General features: G+C 42.9%; 1 protein-coding gene across 18 annotated transcripts in view; it reads left to right on the forward strand.

Moving 5' to 3' along the window:
- NFIA (nuclear factor I A) overlaps positions 1–20,222 on the forward strand; it is a 349,486-nt gene that overhangs the window by 297,930 nt on the left and 31,334 nt on the right. For 16 of the 18 annotated variants that reach the window (XM_071436867.1, XM_071436869.1, XM_071436874.1 and 13 more), the window contains 2 exons: positions 10,680–10,858; positions 13,478–13,643. In XM_071436867.1, the coding sequence (XP_071292968.1) occupies positions 10,680–10,858; positions 13,478–13,643 (345 nt within the window). The remainder of the gene's footprint in view (positions 1–10,679; positions 10,859–13,477; positions 13,644–20,222) is intronic. The other 2 variants (XM_071436868.1, XM_071436883.1) reach the window with 1 other exon arrangement.

A 20,222-nucleotide genomic window follows, 5' to 3' on the forward strand; every position in this document is an offset into this window, starting at 1 on the left:
TGTCTTTTAGAAGTTCAGCCTTTTAGATTTCAGTTGTTGATTGATTAGTTAATAGGCCTTTCTTTATTTAGCTGTGTTTTACCTCACACTAATTTTTTAAGATCATTGACTGCCTTTGTCTGCCCCTGTTTAGACCCTCTGTGCTTTGGATTCTTGTGTGGTTGAGAGAGGAAATGTCTCAGTGGTGAGGCCTTGTTTAAATCTCATCTACAGTCTGTTTTCACAAGACTTTTTCTGTGCACTGAGGGATTTCTACTGGCTACGTGAGAAGAACATTCAGTGGGAGCCAGAAAAGCAAATAGAATCATTACAGTCCCACATTTTGTTTGTTTGGAAGGAGATGTTCTTTACTAACTCCACAAAGAAGCAACACAGCTTTTAAATCGTCATGGTTCCTAAAAAGTTAACCAAAACTGTTCTTCTGCAACATCATTTAGAAGCATCTTCTATATTATGCTCGTTCTCAAACAAAGTCTCACTGACTTTCAGCCATCCATGGTTTCTTTAAGTGCCATCATCCTGAAAAAATCTTGTCCCAGACTCCATCCTTTGTTCTTTTGGGACATTCCTCCTCAGTATTCTCCATCCACAGCACACTGGCTGTGTTTATTTCCCTGCTGCAACAATCATTCTGTTAGTAAAGGGTGATACACTGAGATGGATTATTTTCTGCAAATCCAGCTTTGTTCTTTATCCCATTGCCTCCGGCGTACTTTAGGGACAGTAAGCAGAAGAGAGAAGCTTTTCAGGTATCAGAAGTGGCAACATAAAGAGTATAATGCTGTGGTATAAGAGGATATAATTGAGAGATTCACTTCCACCAGCAGTGACTGGGAGTTGTGCCTCTGCAGGGATGATGGTACAGCACACACAGGCTAAATTCCCTCTGGACACAGGTGCATTATGTAAATGGTCAATGGCAGGTCATTCTGAGGGGTCTTTGGAAAACAAAGAGCAGGATTTAATCTCCATTGTGCAGGGGGATTTCGGAGGAAGGGGAGTTGTGAGTAAGTAGGTCACCACCAGAGTAAGCTCCTCAGCCAACACGACGATCACAAGGAGGTTCCATCTCCTTCTCATGCTCGTATGTGCAAGTTTATCACTTGGATGTGTGTATGAGATGCATTTGTAAAGCATGATCAAAATAGACAGCAGAGAAGAAGCTGTAGACTATTCATGGCAGGTGTTGGCATTGACAACCAGCAATTTATAACTTCTCGGGAATATTCCCGAATCTTTCACACACTTCCAAGCATCCCTTGGAACACACCGCACATCTGATGCTGGGGTGTCCCAGGATACTGAATGCCCTTCCCTGTGGTCCCCACAATGAGTCATTCTGGAAACAAAACTTCCTTGGAGGAGGAGTAAGATCCTTGAGAGGATTTCCTCGCTCTGAGGTGCTCCACCCAACGAACCAGTTGGAAAACCTCTGCTCTCGTGGAATTGCCTGGATGTGCTGTGCTGTGGAAGGCTGTGCCCTCGTTCCTGTGAGCTCTGGTGCTGCTGCCAGTGCCCAGCCCAGCTGGGCAGTAGCCAGGAGAGCGGATCCGAGCTGGCTGACCAGCAGACCAGATGTGCAGCAAGTGCTGGCGCGGGGATGCCAATGCTTCAGTGACTCCTCAGTACTTCCAACAGATGGTGGCAAGATCCAAGTTTCTTTGGTGATAAGCTAGCAAAGTGATTCATGGAGCCTCACTTGATGATGGCAGTTTTTTGGGCATGACTCTATGAATGCACCATATGTCTTCTCTGGACCAGCGTGGTTAGGATTCAGTGTCTGGCAGATGGTAAATTGATCACCTATAGGGTGGCTTTAGCATCACTATCAGTTTTAGAATTTATTTCAAAGCCTTGAAAATTCGAGCAGCCAGATCTCTCTCCTACTCAGGCATACTTTTGTTACCTGCAAATGAGATTATTTGGTGGTCAGCATAGCTCACCACAGCACTCCAGCATTGCAAAGCCATTATGGATTGCTGGCATCTCACAAAGCTTCCCAGAACACTTGAACTCTTCACCAGGCAGTGAAGGATTTAAATACTATGGGTGACAGCAGTATTTACATAAATGGTTTTAGGCTTCCATGTATTGCTCCTTACACTCTGGTGACTTTATAACTGGAGCTGGCTGAAACGTTAAATTGACCACGATCTTGTAAAGCCGGGATGTACAGCAGCCTGTGCTGCAGAGCATTCAAGCATTCCCATGGAATATGACAGTGTGGATCCTGCAAGCCAAAAAAGCAAGGAAAGAAAAGGCAAGGAAAGGAAAGAAAATAACAATGAGATGGTGTGTTAGGAAGATAAATGAAGGAGAAACACAATTACAAGAAGCAAGAAATACAGCACGAAGGCAAGAACCCAAGGAAGGGGGTGTGTGAGAAGAAGGGATGAAAGTCAACTAGTGGACTGGTTTCCATTATATTAATTTCCTCCATAATTACCATTGCCACTTAGACTTTTATCAGGACAAGGCCTGCCAGGGAAACGCTGCAGCACAGTACTCTCTGTCCATGCCAAAGTGGCAAAACCTTTATGTCACATATCTGGAACGATACTGTGTCCTTCTCTATCAGCATCCTCCACTGGCTCACCAAAGTCCTGGTGCCTGCTCGCTGTCCTGTCAGCCAGCTCCAAGGGAATCAAAGTGAAGGCTCCTGGTGTACACTGTACAAAGGCATTTTGTGATGTCCCATTCTGTCACACGAGTCTCTGTGGCCGCTTCTTGGTGCTGTCAGCTGGCACAGTGGTGTCACCTTCTACTCCCCTCTGGATTTTGACAAAAACAAACCAGACACAGAGAGTGGTGTCAGAGAGCCAGGAGAGTCACACCACAAGGGCGAGGAAGCCACGAACAGCACAGGGCTGACCATCAGATGAGTTTGCATGATGCAGTTTACAATGTCAGGACAGCTGCCTGAGCAGGGGAAGATTTTGATTTTCTGCACTCACTCTGGAGCAACCTGGTGCTGAAGGAAAAGCAGTTTCCCAACAGATGGCCTCAAGGTCGGGCTTTAGCCATGCCACAATCCCCAAACTCCTGCAGCCCGGGCAGGGAGGGCAGAGAGGGAGACCTGCAAAGGGTTAAAGCTCCAGCTAAACAAAAGTCAGCGACCGTGTAATTAAAACTCTACCTTTGTTGTATTGTCAAGAGTTAGCCTGTGACATAGGAAATATTTAAAGGAGCAGGCTGTTCAGCTAATTTGTGTGTGAGTGAACTGCTTAGACAGTCCTATCCTAAATTAACTGTAAGGCCACCCACCGAGCTCGCCTCATAAAGGGCCACGATTGCTCAGCTCCGTTCTGTATAACCCTTCAATAATTACTAGATAAATGCATAACTAAAACCTCTATTACACTAATAATTTGTACTGAGATAGATGTGTGGGACACCATGCTGGGTTAATTTGTCATCCCTGCAGCAAACTTCTGAAGAGGGCTCTTTTGCAGAGGAGTTGTGTTAATATGTTGCTCCAGTGAGGACATGTTAGAGCAACAAGATGACTTGGTCGCTTAATCTCCTAAAGAGGCAAAATGCCTGGAGGGGAAGTGCCAGAAAGAAGAAAGGGGGGTGATTAATACAGTGGACCCAGATTTAAACTCATCCTGACAAAAGGAGCTGATCTAACTGAGCAAAAGAATGGGGGGAAAAAAAAGGGGGAGTGTTAAAAATACTAATAGGATTTCATGCATCCCTAAAAAAATAATATAAAAATAAAGTGCTGCAGGAACAAAGTATTTTGCCTGTGCTTTTCCTGATGCTGTGTTTGGTTCCTTTGCTCTCTTTGATGTATCCATGGAGTTAAACTATATGCTTTAAACAGTGCAGTGAACTATAATATTTTTATCTCTGCTTTATGCTAAATTCTTCTAGCTTCAGACACACACAAAAAGCACATTATTGCTTTAAATATGGAACCCATGTTTAAGCATCAGAGCTCTGGATTTTCAACCTCCTCTATTGACAGAACCATAAATCATGTTAAAGTTAAGTGAATTACTGTAGCGTGGAACTATAGCTTTAACAATGTTTATGTAGTATCAGCTTACCATCTACAGAATGAAAGGGAGGAAAAACACTGATATTAGAAATGGGAATGTGGAGTCCTATTAACTTAACAGCAATATATCACTCCAAAGTCACAGATTCCATTACCATGCCCTTTTTAGTATCAAAGCAGAATTATATCATCACACACATAAAGGTTGTAGTTTTAAAGAGAATTTACATTTCTATTGTAAACTTATCAACTGCATTTCATTATAAGAAAGACATGATATATTCTCCTAGCAGTAGTTTTTATCTTGTGATGAGAATATATGAGGATGCATCATGTGTATTAAAAGTAATAATAATAATATGCAGAAGTTGACAGCATTTGATGCGAGGCAGGAATTCTACAAATATGGTAAATTAGGGTCTTTTTGACCTCTAGCTGTAGCCTTGGAAGGAAGGAGTGCTTTCTATAGGGTCTGATTTGTATTTCTGTCCCAATGTAATCAATTCTATAGTATTCTGGTCTCCCAAAGGCAGCAGAATTCTGACATGTTTTAAAACATTCTGCTCAAAAATAGCTAACTTAACTGGCCCCCTGCCCGTGCCAGAATCTGGAACCAGTGCTCAGTTCAGCTCCACAGGTTTTCAAAAGCAGCCTGTAATACTCAGCGGCCCAGAGTACACCAATAAACCCTGAGCTCAAACACAGCCCTCAGCACATTTTCCTTTTGCTAGGAGCTCCGTGGGCCTTGGCACAATGTCCTGCTGCCTCCCACTTGCTACTGCAGAACTTCTTGCAGGAAGAGTTCCTGAACAAAGGGTCCAGGTGCCTTGTACCACTGAGAGCAGCAGCAGCAAAGGGCTGAGAGCCAGCCCTGAGCTGGAGATAGCGTGGTGGCTCTGTTCTTTTCAGCAGTGCTCAGCTGCACTTGACTTCTGGAGCTGAGAGATGGACAGCCTGAAATTCAGCCCATTTTTGTGATGTTCATGGACAGGAACAGATCCTCCATCCACCCTATCTAAGGGTGTTTCACTACATCTTGCATTGGTCAGCTGTTTCTGTTGTATTTTAAATCTTTCATCTATACTTGTCTACAGAATGTGGGAGTGAGAGATACCTAAATTTTACCAATGCTCAGAGGGTAAAGCCCATTTTTGTTCTCCAGCTCCATGATTTCCCAGCCTTGACACTGTGGAAATGGGAATGTGAGATGGGATCAGTTTGCATTTAGCTCATCCTTTGACCTGACAAACATGTTACTAAACAGCCCCTTTGCACCATTTTGGGACTTCACAAATACCTGAGTTTTCCAGGAATGTGAATTCCCTTCCAAGGGCTCATCCTAGGACTGGTCAGCCCTACCCTCAGCAGCTCAGTATTTAAGTAGAGGAAAGTTTTGCCAACCTGAGCAAGCAAGTCCTCTACTTTTATCACCCTAAAGTCTTTTCCTAATGGGCAATAAGAAAAATGGGGACTTTCAGAAACCTTTGAAAGTGTTACAGGGAAGCAGCTCCCATTGAAATTCTAAAGCAGTTAATGAATTCTCTCAGGACCTCTGCAAATCCCAGCCCGAGTTTCTTAATTATTTTTTTTTCTTGTTTGGGTAACTGCTTTCATCACCAAAATCTGTGGGCTTAAAGCTATTGTTTTAGGCTTCCATTCTTTACCTCTTGTATTGTATTATACACAGAAGTGTAAGTTCCTTTCAACAAACTTGGATTATTGCCAGATCTCCTTATTAAAAAGTCACTCTTCATATTTCCGATAAACACAGCTGTTTCATGGTGTTTGAAAGCATTTCACATCAGCCAGCATGGTGGCTTAGCCAATTAGTCCTCTAATATGGTCAATTTTGAGAATAAGTACCTTTGGGGTACAAAGGGTGGGATCCATCTCGCATAATTTGAACTGGCATCACTGGAATGGCAGCAGGAACTTTGCAGCACACAGGGAGTTAAAGCAACTTAGAAGCCTGACGTGGAAGCTGCTAGCAGAACAAACTGTTCTCTAGCATTTCCAGGGAAATGACTTTTCAGAAAATACTTTCTTAATTGTAATGAAGCCAATTATAATGGCCTCAAAAACAAGCGGATAAAAAACGATCCCGTTTCATTATGGTTCTAGTGTTACTATTTCTAGGAAGGCTGATCAATGTTTAATGAAGTATTAGTAAACTTAATTATCACTTTCTAGAGGAGGTATCTGAGCACTGTGCCCTGCTCCAGCTGATGGGCCAGCCCTTGTGCCTGTGAAGGAGCAGTGGTTGTGATTCCCAGCACTTCTCCCTGGAGCAGTCTGGGGTGATAACACCTTCTCCTGAGCAGCACCAAACCACCCTTTCAAAGACTTCAAACGATTTCAGGAAGAAAGGAATTCCATCTAGTGCTGTGGACTTGAAGGGGCTGGCAGGGCTTTTTTTGGAAGAGGAGATGGAAGGTGGATGGATCAATATGTGGCCCCATATGCTGGGCTGTGCTGGTGGAAAACCTGTCTGAGCACTGTAGGTGTCCCTTCACCATGTCAGCAGGCACTCCTCGGGAGCAAGGATCCCAGGGCTCTTTATTAGGAACCACTCCTTTGTTCCAGGATCCTAAATAGCTGAAGAAAACTGTGACCTGTTTCAAATTAACTGATCCTTTATTGTCTCATCACTCGCTCGGACAGAATTCACAATTTTGGCTCTTCTTCAGAGCCTCGGCCACGTGCAGCGCTCACCTAATCAATGGGTGCAGCTTATTGTATTGGTTACTTGGTTATTGGCCACCACAAATCAAGAAGGGGAAAGGAAAGGCAAGACAGAGCTGCATAATCAGAATTCAGCATTCTGAAAAATCCTGTGACTTCTGTGCTGCACAGCACCCTGAGCTCATAAAACACTGAGGAATCCAGTGTAGCACGCAACAGCTGTACTGCATAATTACTTGGCCCAATAGCAGCAGTTTTAAAATACTGGTATATCTGTTGCAGGCCACCATACATTACCATCTCATTTTCAATAAAAAGTCTGGGATGTTTCAGACCAGCTTCAATGGAATTAGAATCATGTGTGCTTTGAAATATTTATGCTTGCCTTGAGATGGAAGGATAACTCCTGCCTCCAGCCCCTACACAAAATAACAGATTTCATAACGCCAGAGACTCCAACTCCTCCATACCTACAGCAGGTAGAAATGAAGTTCTGATCTTGAGTACACATCTTTTCATAGATTGTAGAAGTCATATTTTATGTCATTTACTGAGGTCAATAATAAAATATAGATGTCACAGGCTGAAAGACGCCAGGAGAAATATGGTTTGGCAGGATGGAGCTGCTTAGGGATACATAAATAATAAGTCAATAAGTAAATAAATAATAGACAAAGACCTATTTTATCTTCCATTTGAAGATCTCAAAGAATTTACAATCTCTGATTGAGACTTGTAATATCCCGTCAGAGGTAATAAGAGCCTCTTCTCTTACACAGGGTAATTTCCATCACTGTAGGTGTGGGTTTAGGAATTAAAGACTTTATCATTTTTATTAAGTCTGAAAATCATGACTGAAAGGGCTCTTGGCCTTTTTAGAGGCAAACAGGGATAATAATGACCTGCTTCATTACCCCTTGTGCTTTCACTGATTAAAAATGCTTGTGAGGGCCCCTATATTTGGAAACACCGTTGTGTTCTGCTCCCAGAACTTGTTGGAGTGGCCAGTTTTGTACTCTCCAGAGTTGCTGACCACAACTCAGCCATCAGAGTAATGGTCTGTGTCTGGGCCAGCAGATTTTAGACTTTAACATTTAATTCCCTCTCTCTAGTATCAGGCAGGCACATTTGTAATGTTGATCAGTTTAATAGTAGTGGTTTTTCTCCTCTTATCAAAGAGCCCTTTCTTTTGGCACTTGAGAAATTTGCTATTTCCTAGTCAGAGACTGCACAAACAAACCTTTGCAGATCCTTATTGCACTCGTCACTCCTTATGCTAAGGAGAAAATGACCCCTCCACATCAGTGTGTGGCACGGGCGGAGGAATGATGCCAATTTTCTTGTTTCCCTCCCCCAGTCCTTCCCTGATCAGCAGGAGGCCCTTGGAGGTGGGCTGAGGAGCTGGCCAAGGCTCCAAAGAGGAGCCACATTCTCCCTGCAGCACTTTGCTGTGCTGAATTGTTGGTCATTCCTGCATTTCTTTGCTTCTCTCTCTCTTTGGGCAGGTCACTGACACACACTCTCCACTTTCTTTTCTACCCTGACATGCTGAGGAGGTCAGGGCAGCAGAGAAAGGCTTGCTCCTTACATGCCACTGAGTACTTCTTTCATCTTTCTTACAGCAAATCAAATTATTAAATGGAGAGCCATACTTTGGAAAAGCTAAGTACAATGTTGTCTTAGGCCTAGCTTTGAATTCCCACATGTTCCCTGGATAGAATTCTTTATTCCTTCTTGTCTTTGGTGCATTTCAATCTCCTTTTCACCCAGCAGACAAACAGAAATGAGTTTGTTCATAAAGGACAGTGCAATTGCATAACAATTTCAAACAGTACTAAAAGAGCTGATACTAAAAGGAAATTCTCTTTTTATATTTCAGAAATTCCAATTTATTCCTTACTTAATTAGATGTTTGTCACATAAATGTCCATTTCTCACTTTTATCTTCATCCTTCATATTCCATCTGGCACACAAGGAAAGGGGGAACTACAAAAGCAGATACAAAGGAAAGGGAGTAAGACAGAAATAATGTAGGCTAATAAAAATTTTGTTGTAGTCATCAAAATGCTGGCTGGGATCTACCTGACTGAAGGTGTGTGGGTAGAATGGAGGTGTTGACCTCAATGCAGCACCAGTCAAGGGCTGGGGATTATTTTGGGGTGAGGTGGCTCCCTGGACACTGTTGAGTTCTCTGTCCATTGTAGAAATTGTCTCCATGGTGGTCCCTCACAGTTACAGAAGGGAATCCCCCTTTATCTTTAACTTTGATGTTTCTCTTTTCATTGGGGATGTTTTCCACAGAATTAAAGGGAGCAGAGTTGTGGGGTTAATGTGGTTACAGGGGAGCCTTTCATGGCAAGGACAAGGGTTTCACATCCATCCCATACCAGCACCCCTGGCATGAGTGCAGCTCTCTTTGGTGGTGGTGTCAGAGCAATAATTCCTGTCCTGTGCTGGAAAGGGATGTGTATAGAAGGGCTGCCCAGCCAGCCCTCAGCGAATGTTTACAGGAAAAGGCAGCAGTTTCCTTGCTGCTGTTTCTGACTTCACGTTTTATCCACATCCTCAGGCTCTTGAGTTTGCTAATGGTTTAATAATGCTAAAGAAAAAGAAGTTATTAATAAAGTGTCATATTATTAAACTGGCAATGAACAAGAGTAAGAAGCAGATTTTAGCTTTTATTTAACTGAAGGTTTTTCATAACATTCATCATGAAATGAATGTTTGCTCATTTGTGTTTGATTTTAGTTAACTTTCCTGCATCTCTCCAATTTTTCCAAATGTGCCAAAGGCTTTTTTTATTTTTCTTCCCTTCTTGTATATTTAAATTTTTCCAAGCCAACACCTGAGTTTCTGTAGGATTTCCCCTGCCTTGCATAGCCTTTATCTGATTGGTCATATGCAGTGTACGAGCACAATCTCTGCACATGGACACCCCTGAAAGACTCCTAGGGAGCAACAAAGACTGTTTGGTGAGAAATAAACAATGATTTACAGATGAGCTTGTGTGCAACCAGATTAATTGGTCATTCTGAAGGAAGAGTGAATCCTCATTTTAAAGGGAGAATTCATGGCACTGTAAGTGGCAGCAGTCGCTGCCTCGTGGTGACAGCTAACAATGGGAAGCACTGTTGGCTAACAAGAGTCCAACCCAATATATTTTGAAGGCCAAGGAACTGGGCAAAGGTGTCACATAATGCAGGAGAGCAAAAGGCTCTGGAGCTGCACTTGTAGTTCTGCTGAAATCAGCTGAGGGTAAAATCGGTCATTGCCAATGGGCTGGTGTACATCACACCTCTGCACCTTCTCTGGAGTGCATTTTCCAGCTGGCTTGTTGGCCCATAAATTCACCAAATTAAACTTCATCCCTGAGAGCAAGCTGGGGGCTTGCTGAAGATCTGAGCCCAGCGTTATTCAGGAGAAATGTAAATGTGATTTTCCAAACGATCTCGCCACTTTGTGCATGTTCATTAAACGAAAACACGTTACTTAAAATAAATGTTCCTGAAGTGAGATGGGGAAAAAAAAAACCCCAACAACAAGAAGTGTTAGACTGTTTTTAAATTATCGACCATTTATACTACAATGTAAAATGGATTCATATGTGCAAATCCAAGTTACATGAAATGTCAATTAAATCAACCCTAATCTCCCAAATACATTTTTTTTATTGCCTGATTGATGAGGGCTGCTCTCAAGGTGATGAATAGTTTTCACTCTTACAAAGGACTGCTGATCCCTTTCTACGTGTCCACTAAAAACACAGAAAATCCTTCAAAATGTCTGGCTCCGCTTGCTTCCAGGATCTAGATGAAGAGAGTGTAGGACACAATGTGGTCTAATATATTAATTGATGTATAAACAATACTGTACATTTAAAAACAAACCAACAACGTAGAAAAAACAAAGCTGCTTAAAACTACAACAGAATTAAACTGTTTTATTTTTCCAGAGGCAAAGCTCTATATAACGTCTTTGTTTTCTTTCCTATAGCAAGTCCACATGCAACACCATCGACTCTTCATTTTCCAACATCACCCATTATTCAACAGCCTGGGCCATACTTCTCACACCCAGCAATCCGCTATCATCCTCAGGAGACTCTGAAAGAGTTTGTCCAACTTGTCTGCCCCGACGCTGGTCAGCAGGCTGGACAGGTGGGGTTCCTAAATGTAAGGAAGCCGTTTTTCTTTCTTCAGAAGTGTTTGTCCTTTGTAAAAATTAACCAGGGGGTTATGGATGGGGTTATTGTAACAGCATGTCGCCTGAAGGAGCGCACCTTGAGGAGTTGCTGGAAGGGAAAACAAACAAACAAACAAAAAATATATAAAATATATATATATATATATATAAAATAATAATGTTGTGCTCCAAAAGCATTAAAAAAAAAAAAAAAAAACAAGAGACCTCCCCAAAAAACCACTCAACCACATTGTGGTGGAAGCAGCTTAAAGTGTCAGAGAAGCTGGTGCTTCAGTGACCTGCTGGGTCCCCCCACAAACGACTTTGCTGCATGTGTTGTAACCCTTGTGGAACCTGGGTTAACAAAATACAAAGGCAGAATAATTTTTATTAATTATTTTTGAAGTTCAGGGGAGAGTGGGGGGGGGGGGAAGAGCAGGAAAAGGGAGGGTGAGAAACAGATGTTTCAGATCAGCTAAGTTCATTAAAAAAAAAAAAAAGATACTGCCTTATAGCACTTTAGATCAAGTTGACCAGTACTTGAACTCAAGATGTTAAAAGTACAGTTTATTATGGTTTGTTATTTCTGTAAGCAGTTATCTTTTCCCCTTATCTCTATGAAAAATTAAGCAGAGTTCCAAAGCTTCAAATAACCATTTTCATTTTTTTTTAATCAAATAAAGTGAATCATCTTGCTATTATTGAAATAGCATTCTGGACGAATACAGAATTTATAAATTTTATGTAAATCAAATCTAAAATAATGCTCTGAATATTTCATGAAATGTAATGCATGTAACTTTTTCCAGCCAATGAAGTAATAACTGGCAAAATTACTGCTTCTCTCCTGACATACTGAAAGTGTTAATGAGAATTAGTTTAATTATTAGCATCTAATTTATTACACTTATTTAATAAGCTGCATTGTTCTCAGTGTTTTCCTTTCCCCAGCAGAAAAACTGACTCTACTTATTCCAGCCAGTCCTGGCTTTGAATAATGTCTGCAATATGTTAGCAGATACATTTATGTCTAGACAACAAATCAATACAGTGCTTTTCTTTTTCCTTGAGTATTCATTTGCTTAATTTATCCCAAACCATTCAGCATTATGAACTGTTAGCACACTCACAATGAACAGGCAGCAGGGGTCTTCTTGGCAGGAAAGGGACCTAATTGGGAGACAAGATAGTGTTTGAGAGATGTCACTAATATATTAGTTTATTAAAGGTGCTGGATGTTGGAAAAATAAACATCCCTGAAGGATTGCTTCTCGCTGCAAACTCCAGCAACTGCAGTCTTGGAAGTCTGTGGGAGTGCTGTTAAGTTAAATGCAGATGAACTTGAGTCTTACCTTATCCTCTGAACCATTTTTTGCTCTGGCACAAGTGTGATTTGCACCTCCACAACTTTAAGGCCTTTTGTCAGTGCCAGAGCAGGTGAAATGAAAATAGAGTCCCAAGTGTTTTGCCAGGATGGGTATTTTGTCCCTGGCAATTCAGGCTAATGGAAACCCTATCAGGAATTAAAATATTATTTTCTTTAGCAGTACTTAGAATATGGAGCTGTGTTTAAAGCTGAGCTTTTATCATCAATGGAAAAGCCAATGTTCAGTGCCAGAAGAGCTGCAGTGAGATCAATTTGTAGAGTGCTGTCGAAAATGATCTCATCATTTTTGTCACTAAAATGGAACACCTGATTCACAGCCTGTCCTACTTTCTCTTTATAATGGTATTTGGCATCTCTCTGTATGGTTTTCAAGTGTCCAGGCTGGGTTACATTTAAAATGTAAACTTAATAAGCTGGGGGGAGGGTTGGCATGTTTTTCTAAGCCTGATTCCTGTTTTTGTGATACTTGAAAACACTTTTACTTAGGGACACATTTTTCTGGTGATTAATTGAAAGACCACACTCATGTAGCTGATCCCCTTCAGCCTGTGACTGACCACATCCCAGACTGAAGGGAGGGTGGTTTTTTTCTCCCAGTGTGTAAAATGAAGCTGTTCTAAGTTCACTCATTTCTCCATATGATCCTAATGGCAGCTAAACCAAGAGCTACACTATTGCTAACTCAAACGGGATGTGGGAGAGCAGTTATTTTAATATACACTCATTCATTTTCCTGTAATGAGATATCAGCGTGATTTTTAAGACCACCAAAAATGCTTGTTTTTTCTCTTAATGAGAAGTATCTTTAAGAAATTTACACTCAAGTCCTAGACACTGATATGCTGAGGGTATAGCACAGGCACGAAACTGGGGGATTTTAGGGGTCAAAAATACTGCTTCACCTCTCACAGAGCATGGGTTAGTGCTGCAGGACATGTAAAGAGGAGTAGGATTTAATCTAGGACAATTTAATCTTATTTCAGACAAGCTGCTAATAGGACAAGTGTTTAAAAGCCAGAATTTCCATAGTTTCACAAGGTTCACAGAGTTTGACACAAAGCTCCTTGAAGTCCATGGAGAATTTGAGCCAGCACTTTCTTTGCCACCTCTCAAGTAACTGTAAATGTATTGCACAGAGTTTTGAACTAGATTTGTTTTTACTGGAGGTTCCTAATAGCTGATTTTTAGTATAATTTCTGTCTGTTTGCTTGTTTCTCGGCAGCCCAATGGTAGCAGCCAAGGCAAGGTGCACAATCCATTCCTTCCTACCCCAATGTTGCCACCACCACCTCCGCCACCAATGGCTAGGCCTGTGCCTCTGCCAGTGCCAGACACAAAACCTCCAACCACATCAACAGAAGGAGGGGCCACCTCTCCCACTTCTCCAAGTAAGTATAGACGCAGCGGCATCCACAGCTGGGCAGGGATAAGGCCTGCACACACCTTGGGAAGCAGGAGAGCTCTCTGCCCTCCACCATGGACAAAGCTCTGAGCTGCTCCTGTGTGAGCGGGGAAAGCCTTAGCCCAAGGTTGCAGTTTTATTTTTGACTTGGTTGGCATTTCACGTAACCACGTGCGAGGGAAATCGAGGCCGGTGGCTCAGCTGTGACACAGAGCTCGGATCTTTGGGGTTTTGTTTGCTGCCATGAGGATTTGAGTTGATATCCCATCCCTAGAAGTGCTCAAGGCCAGGCTGGACGGGCCTCTGAGCAGCCTGATCTAGTGGATGGTGGCCCTGCCCGTGGCAGAGGGGTTGGAACTGGGTGATCTTTAAGGTCCCTTCCAACCCAAACTATTCCATGGTTCTGTGATAGGTTGGTGTCTCAAGCCAGGCTTTAGAGCACAGATCCCACATGGAAGTCAGGCAATCTCCTTGAGAACATCCCTGCTTATACACACTGGGCTAAACTAACAACCCTTTCCAGTTTACTTCAATTGCCATTCTTTTGGGAATAAATCTTCCCAGATTAAGCCAGACATCTTTCCCTTATGCCGTGCATTTTAGGCAAGAAGTTTTGGTATGTCTTAGGGCCAGGGAGAAAGCTCTAATCCTCTCCCACCACCCACACAGCTCCCATATGCATTTTGTGTAGCCACAAGTCAAATTTACGAATTCCTGGATACACACTTGGGGATGCCACTTTGGAGTCACTCTTCTGGGAAACAAATGCAATTCAGCTGTGTCTGATGCTTTAAAAAAAAGTCTGGATGTTCAGGGAGTTAATTGTGAAATGATTTAATGAAGCTATGCTCAAACTGACATTTAAAAACAAAAGGGAAGCTTTCAGTGCTTTAATGGCAACTGTAGGGGACTTGTTCCACAGTGAAGGGAGTCCAAATAACATCCACAAACAAAAATCAATCTAATCGAAAGAGCAAATCCCTTTGTGTGCTTTTCAAGCTTATTATTTAAATGCTATATGCAACCACTGCTTGATGTGCAGAGAGGTACTCACTCTTCAGACCAAGCAAAGCCTACATTTTTAAAGCTTTATATACTGTTCAGGAGACTTGCACAGGTTCCAGGGGGCATTTTTAAAATCTGGTAGTTCCTCAGAGGTTTTCATTGCCTTCTGCTACACGATAGTGCATCAACTGCAAACTCAGCAAGATGCTCTGGCTCGCTTGGAAATTGAAATGGGTTTTAGTATGAGACAGTCTGGTAAGATTGTGAACACGATCTTCTAGAATCAGGACTTCTCGAATTGATCAGCAGATTTTTGTTGAGTGCAGAAGTTGATTCATTCCCTCCCCTCCGCTCCTCTTCCTGACCTTAGACCAACACTGGTGCTGTCAGGAAGCTTTGACACTTTCTGAGGGGACTTTTGAGTCCTATCAATGAGATTCAGCGGTGGGATCTAAAAGGTTAATGTTTAGTCATAGTTATCACTGAGCACAGTCAGCAGTGCCTTACTATTTCCTTGCCTTCAGAACCGGGAAAAACAAAACTAGGTCAGTGTGTACTTGTCATTACGGTTGTGACTCAGTTTACTGGCAGTGTTTGGTGTCAAAAAGAAAAGAAAAAAATTCCCAACAACATTTTAGCACTAATCTTAATTTTTATGATACTGTGATTGTGTAAACAAGCTCAGAGTGTGTCTGGCCAGATTCTCAGCTGGCAGAAAAATGGGTATTTCTCCTCTGAAGGGAGCAGGACACCCATCGGTGTCTGCTTGGGGCTGGTCACTGGGCTCTGTGTTCAGCAGACAGCTGCCACGTTAATTGGGAATGGAGGTTTTCTCAAGAGCAGCCAGTTAATGGTATTTAAACAAAAGATTAGGAAAATAATTACTGTTTGTTAATTAGCCACGCTGATGACTAAACATATAGTTCTGTACATATTCAGGCACGCATCTTCCTTTTGGTGAGGGGTTTGAATAACAGTGACTCGAGTTGTAAACAAGCATATAATTTAATTTAGGGAAAAAATTTTACAGAAAAGTAGATTATAGGAAATATTTTCTAAGAAAAACTATGACATGTAAAGCAAAGCCAGTGGAAGCATTGGCCACATAAAGAGGAAAGCAAACTGAAGTTTGAGGCGTCGCAGGCAGGGTTTGCCAGGAGGACCCACTGGGCTCCATTCAGTGTGTCAATCAGGACCAACCCTCCATTTCCCTCCGTGTTTATTTTTTCCTTAACTAAATATTAGCCTTCAAACAGCGAGTGCAGATTCACCAGAGTTCCATAAAAGCCTCACAAAAAGGTGTTTTCCATGGTTACGAGCTGCTGGAGCGCACCGGTTCTGGGAGTGTCGCCGGGCTATGGCTGACTGCCCCGCAGGGCTTGAGGATATTGGAAAGTCACTAATGCAACAAAGGCAGGAGTGATGTTAAATTTTGGCCAGACTCTCTCCTTAGCCGTGTGGAAGAGAATGATCCCCCCTCCTCCCGAGGAAATGGAGTGAAAGGGGTTGGCATTTGCTCCATTCTCCTTCCCTTTTTTGGTCTAGCAGAAAGCCCTCAGCAGAAACAAAATGCAGTCACGGCCCAACCAAAAATTGGAATATGGCCCTCCTGAGGGGTGCAGGAGCCAGGAGCAGCTGTTCAATACAGCAAGGCCTCCTGGGAGCAAGAGCTAAAAATCACAACAAGGTGGTTAATGATTCTTAGAGCAATAGTGAAACTCTCCAGCTGTGACATTAACCAAAACATGAACATTAGTGCTGTCCAAGGAAGGAAGAGCCCCTGGAGATGCACACTGGGGATTTGCCACTACTGGGTGGCCAGGCATGCTCTGGGAGCTGGCGATTTCAGCTGTGAATCCTGTCCCTTTGGAAAGCCAGCATTTTCCTCAGTCAGATGGCACAGTGGAGATGGGATTCACGAGGTTTGGGAGGTTCAGATTTCCTCCACAAAACCTTTTTCAATGGAACATAATCTTTGATATCAGAAGACCCAACATTATCTTATCTCAGATCTCTTCTTGATTTTCTTTGGTTGGTAACCCATTACAAACACAACACAGTATTTTCTTGAACTTGGCAGTTTTGGGGTTTTATATCTCACTGCCCAAAGCAAACACCATCTCCACAACATTCCAGTTGGGCTTTATCACTATCATAATTAAATCATTCCAGAGCAGCCCGAGATACTGCCATCCTGTACACCCTGACTTTTAAACAGCTTTTTAAAACAAAGTACTATTTTCTGAGATTCACAACTCTTAACTTAAATGAACTCATTACTTGTTAATGTCCCTTTGAACTAAAGAGTTTTCTTGTTAAATGGCATTTGTGTCAGGATGAGGAGAATGATCTTGTGGCTGTAGTACAGGACTCATAAAGCCAAGTGCCAGGTCCTGCCCTTGGGTCACAACATCCCGTGGAGCTCTCCAGGCTTGGGACAGAGTGGCTGGAAAGCCGGAAAAGGACTTGAGGATGCTGGTCAGCAGCAGCTGAACATGAGTCCACATGTGCCCAGGTGGCCAAGAAGGCCAAAGGCACCTGGCCTGGATCAGCTCTGGTGTGGCCACAGGACCAGGGCTGTGACTGTCCCCTGTGCTGGGCACTGGTGAGGGCACACCTTGAAGTGCTGGAGAGTGTCCAGGGAAAGGAATGAATCTGGGGAAGGGTCTGGAGAACAGGAGAGGCTGAGGAGTTGAGGGGGCTCATCCTGGAGAAAAGGGGGCTCAGGGGGGACCTTTTGGCTCTGCACAACTCCTGACAGGAGGGGACAGCTAGGGAGTACTAGGGCTCTGCTCCCAGGGAGCAGGGACAGGACAAAAGGAAATGGCCTCAGGTCACACCAGGGGAGGTTTAGGTTGGATATTGGGAAAAATTTCTTCAAAACAGGGGTCAAGCACTGGAGCAGGAGCAGTGGTGGAGTCCCTATCCCTGGAGGGATTTAAAAGCCCTATGGATGTGGCACTTGGGGACATGGGTTAGTGGTGGCCTTGGCAGTGCTGGGGTAGGGGTTGGACTCAATGATCTTAAAGGTCTTTTCCAACCTAAATATTTCCATGATCCTGCAATCAGATTGGCTTTCTCTCCCTTCCTCTGCTATGCACTGACTGAGCACCTTCTGGGTGAATTTGAGCTCTGTTCACTCCTTTCCCCATCCATAAAAAAGAGGGCTGACTCTATCACTCAATTTGCTAAAATTTGCAGTTCCCTCTCAGATCCTCAGCTGCAGAATGCACTGCAGTGGGAATTGTTCTACTCCACTACATTCCTCCAGTTAATCCTCTTGCTGCAGCTTGAGAAACAGGACAACTCTTCACATCAAACACATGTACCTGGGTCATCCTGGTCTGTAAAAGGGAGACCTAGTGGAACATTAGGTCATCATTCACCCAAATTATCTTTACCAATCCTTTTAATCCAGAACGATGACAAATTACACACTCCTGCTCTCAACAGCAATTATTTCAGGACAGTATATTTAAAAGTAACATTTCCCTACTGCAGGCAACTTTAAAACACACAACATCCCCAAAACTGTTTGTTTGTCTTGTCTTTCATACAATTTCTTGCCATTTTGGCTAAATATCAAAGCTGTCTGTGTGAGCAAATGTTCTTTCTCTGCCAGCTCCTGTTTTGCTTGTTCCTGAAGTGAAGCATCATAGCAAATTTGTGGCATCACATTCATTTCCTTGGCTGTGGGCTATGATGTTGCAGACAATCCTTAGTGTATTCCAGTAGCAGAAAGAGCAGGCTGGGCAGGAAGCTGTTGCTGTTCATGCCCAACAGGACCCCTCTCAGCTGGTGTGAACCAGGGTAGGTCTCTGCAATTCCCATGGAGCAAAACTGATAAAATCTGGAGGAGATCTGCCTAAGAGACCTGGCTGCTGTTCCTTGTTCCTTCCCATGCTTAGGCTTTCCCCAAATTGGAGTTTGAAGACCCCAGCATAGGCTTAGCTTATATTTATGCTATATTACAACATGACCCAGCTTTATCCAGTGAGACAGTTTGCCCCATCCTAATTCTGGGGCAAAGTCTAGGGATCAGACTTCCAGGAATCCCACCTCCATGCCAGCCAAGGGCGTTTATCTGAAGACAGTAAGATGCAGCTGGAAGTTGATCATGGTCTAAGCAACACTCAGTACTTCTCCCTTTCCTGAAACAAATCTCCCCCTAACAGGGGAATGTGTATTCCATGTCAGCTTAATATTCTGAGCCAAACTGGCCCCTTCCAACCCATAAACATCCCAGGACATTTTACAGCAAAGAGGGAACAGCACCTTGGGAGAGTCCAGTGTAAATCCTCTGCATATTTGTAGTTTTGGTGCTCTTCCCTCCTTGGCTTCAGCAGTGCAGTTCTATGGCCTGAAGGAAATACCAAGCTGACATCCAAGTATTTTCAGAAAGCAAGTTAAACATGGTTTGGAGCGGAAGGAAGGTGTACATAGCAACTCACCCAGCGAGCTTTGAGGGGACTTTTGTGCATATTACACACTTTTCAAATGCTTTCGAATTTTTTGTTTGAACAGAGAAGCCATTTAAGTCAGGATTCTGCTGGTTCCCCTTTGATTTTCTACCAAATATCACAGCAAAAGTATCTGCCAGCGGGGAACTGTAAACAAGATCTTGAGTTCCTTCCCTTCTGGGTGGAACTTACCTGCTCCAAGGGATTAAATGGCCTCTCCACTCAATCTGCTTCTTTAAAAGTAGACCAGGAGAACCAAACAACAGATGTTTGATTTTTGAGCTCTAAGTTAATTTTCCCCACTGTAGAAGGAATTCTTAGTCTTGCACAATATTAGTTCATTAGTTAGTTAAAAAAAAAAAAAAACCTCCACAAAGGACAGCGCAGAAGAATCTTAATACAAGGCACTAGCAACAGGGAAATGTCCTTTGCAAATGTGTGGTTTCTTTGAATTATTAACCAAATTAACATGGTGAAAGGTGATGAGAACATCTCACCAGATCTACTCAGTAAATTTCTTCCTTGATTTGCAGGTAGGAGTAACATCCACCTTACCTGTTCATAGTATTCAAGCTGCACCACAATTTGCAAAATCATCTCAGGAAGATGAATTAGTGCACATTAAAATTCCTTTAAGACTTTGTGAAGGAGAAGTGTTCCTTGCATGATTTTTGCAAGTGTTAGCTTCTTGGAGAGAAAAGCTCACCTCACCAGAAACAAGTGGGAAAAATTCCTTCTTAGAATCCAGGAGTGCCTTATCTCCCCTCATATCAGTAGGAAATGAAGATATGCAGTTCCTGGGGTGATTTCAGGGTATCTTGATAAAAGGGAGTATTCTGATGAAACTGTGAGAGCTAAGAGGCATCACAAGACGTTTGTGAGACTTGAAGGATGAGGTTCTGCATGCTCCTAGACTTGGGAACTCATCACCCAAGGGCTTTTTGGAGGCAGAACATCCACATGGGTCCAAGTGCAGATTGGGCATTGGGTGAGAAATCCCTCCAGGGCCTTAATACAGGAAGTCCCTGAGCTGAAAATAATCAGAGGTGGGAAAGAATGGGAGAAAGTAAATATGTGACCTGTTTTGGTTGCATCTGCTT

Source organism: Agelaius tricolor, unplaced genomic scaffold, assembly GCF_023055355.1.
Source record: "Agelaius tricolor isolate 1412-34295 unplaced genomic scaffold, bAgeTri1.0.p SCAF_11, whole genome shotgun sequence".
In the NCBI taxonomy this organism is placed as follows: Eukaryota; Metazoa; Chordata; class Aves; order Passeriformes; family Icteridae; genus Agelaius; species Agelaius tricolor.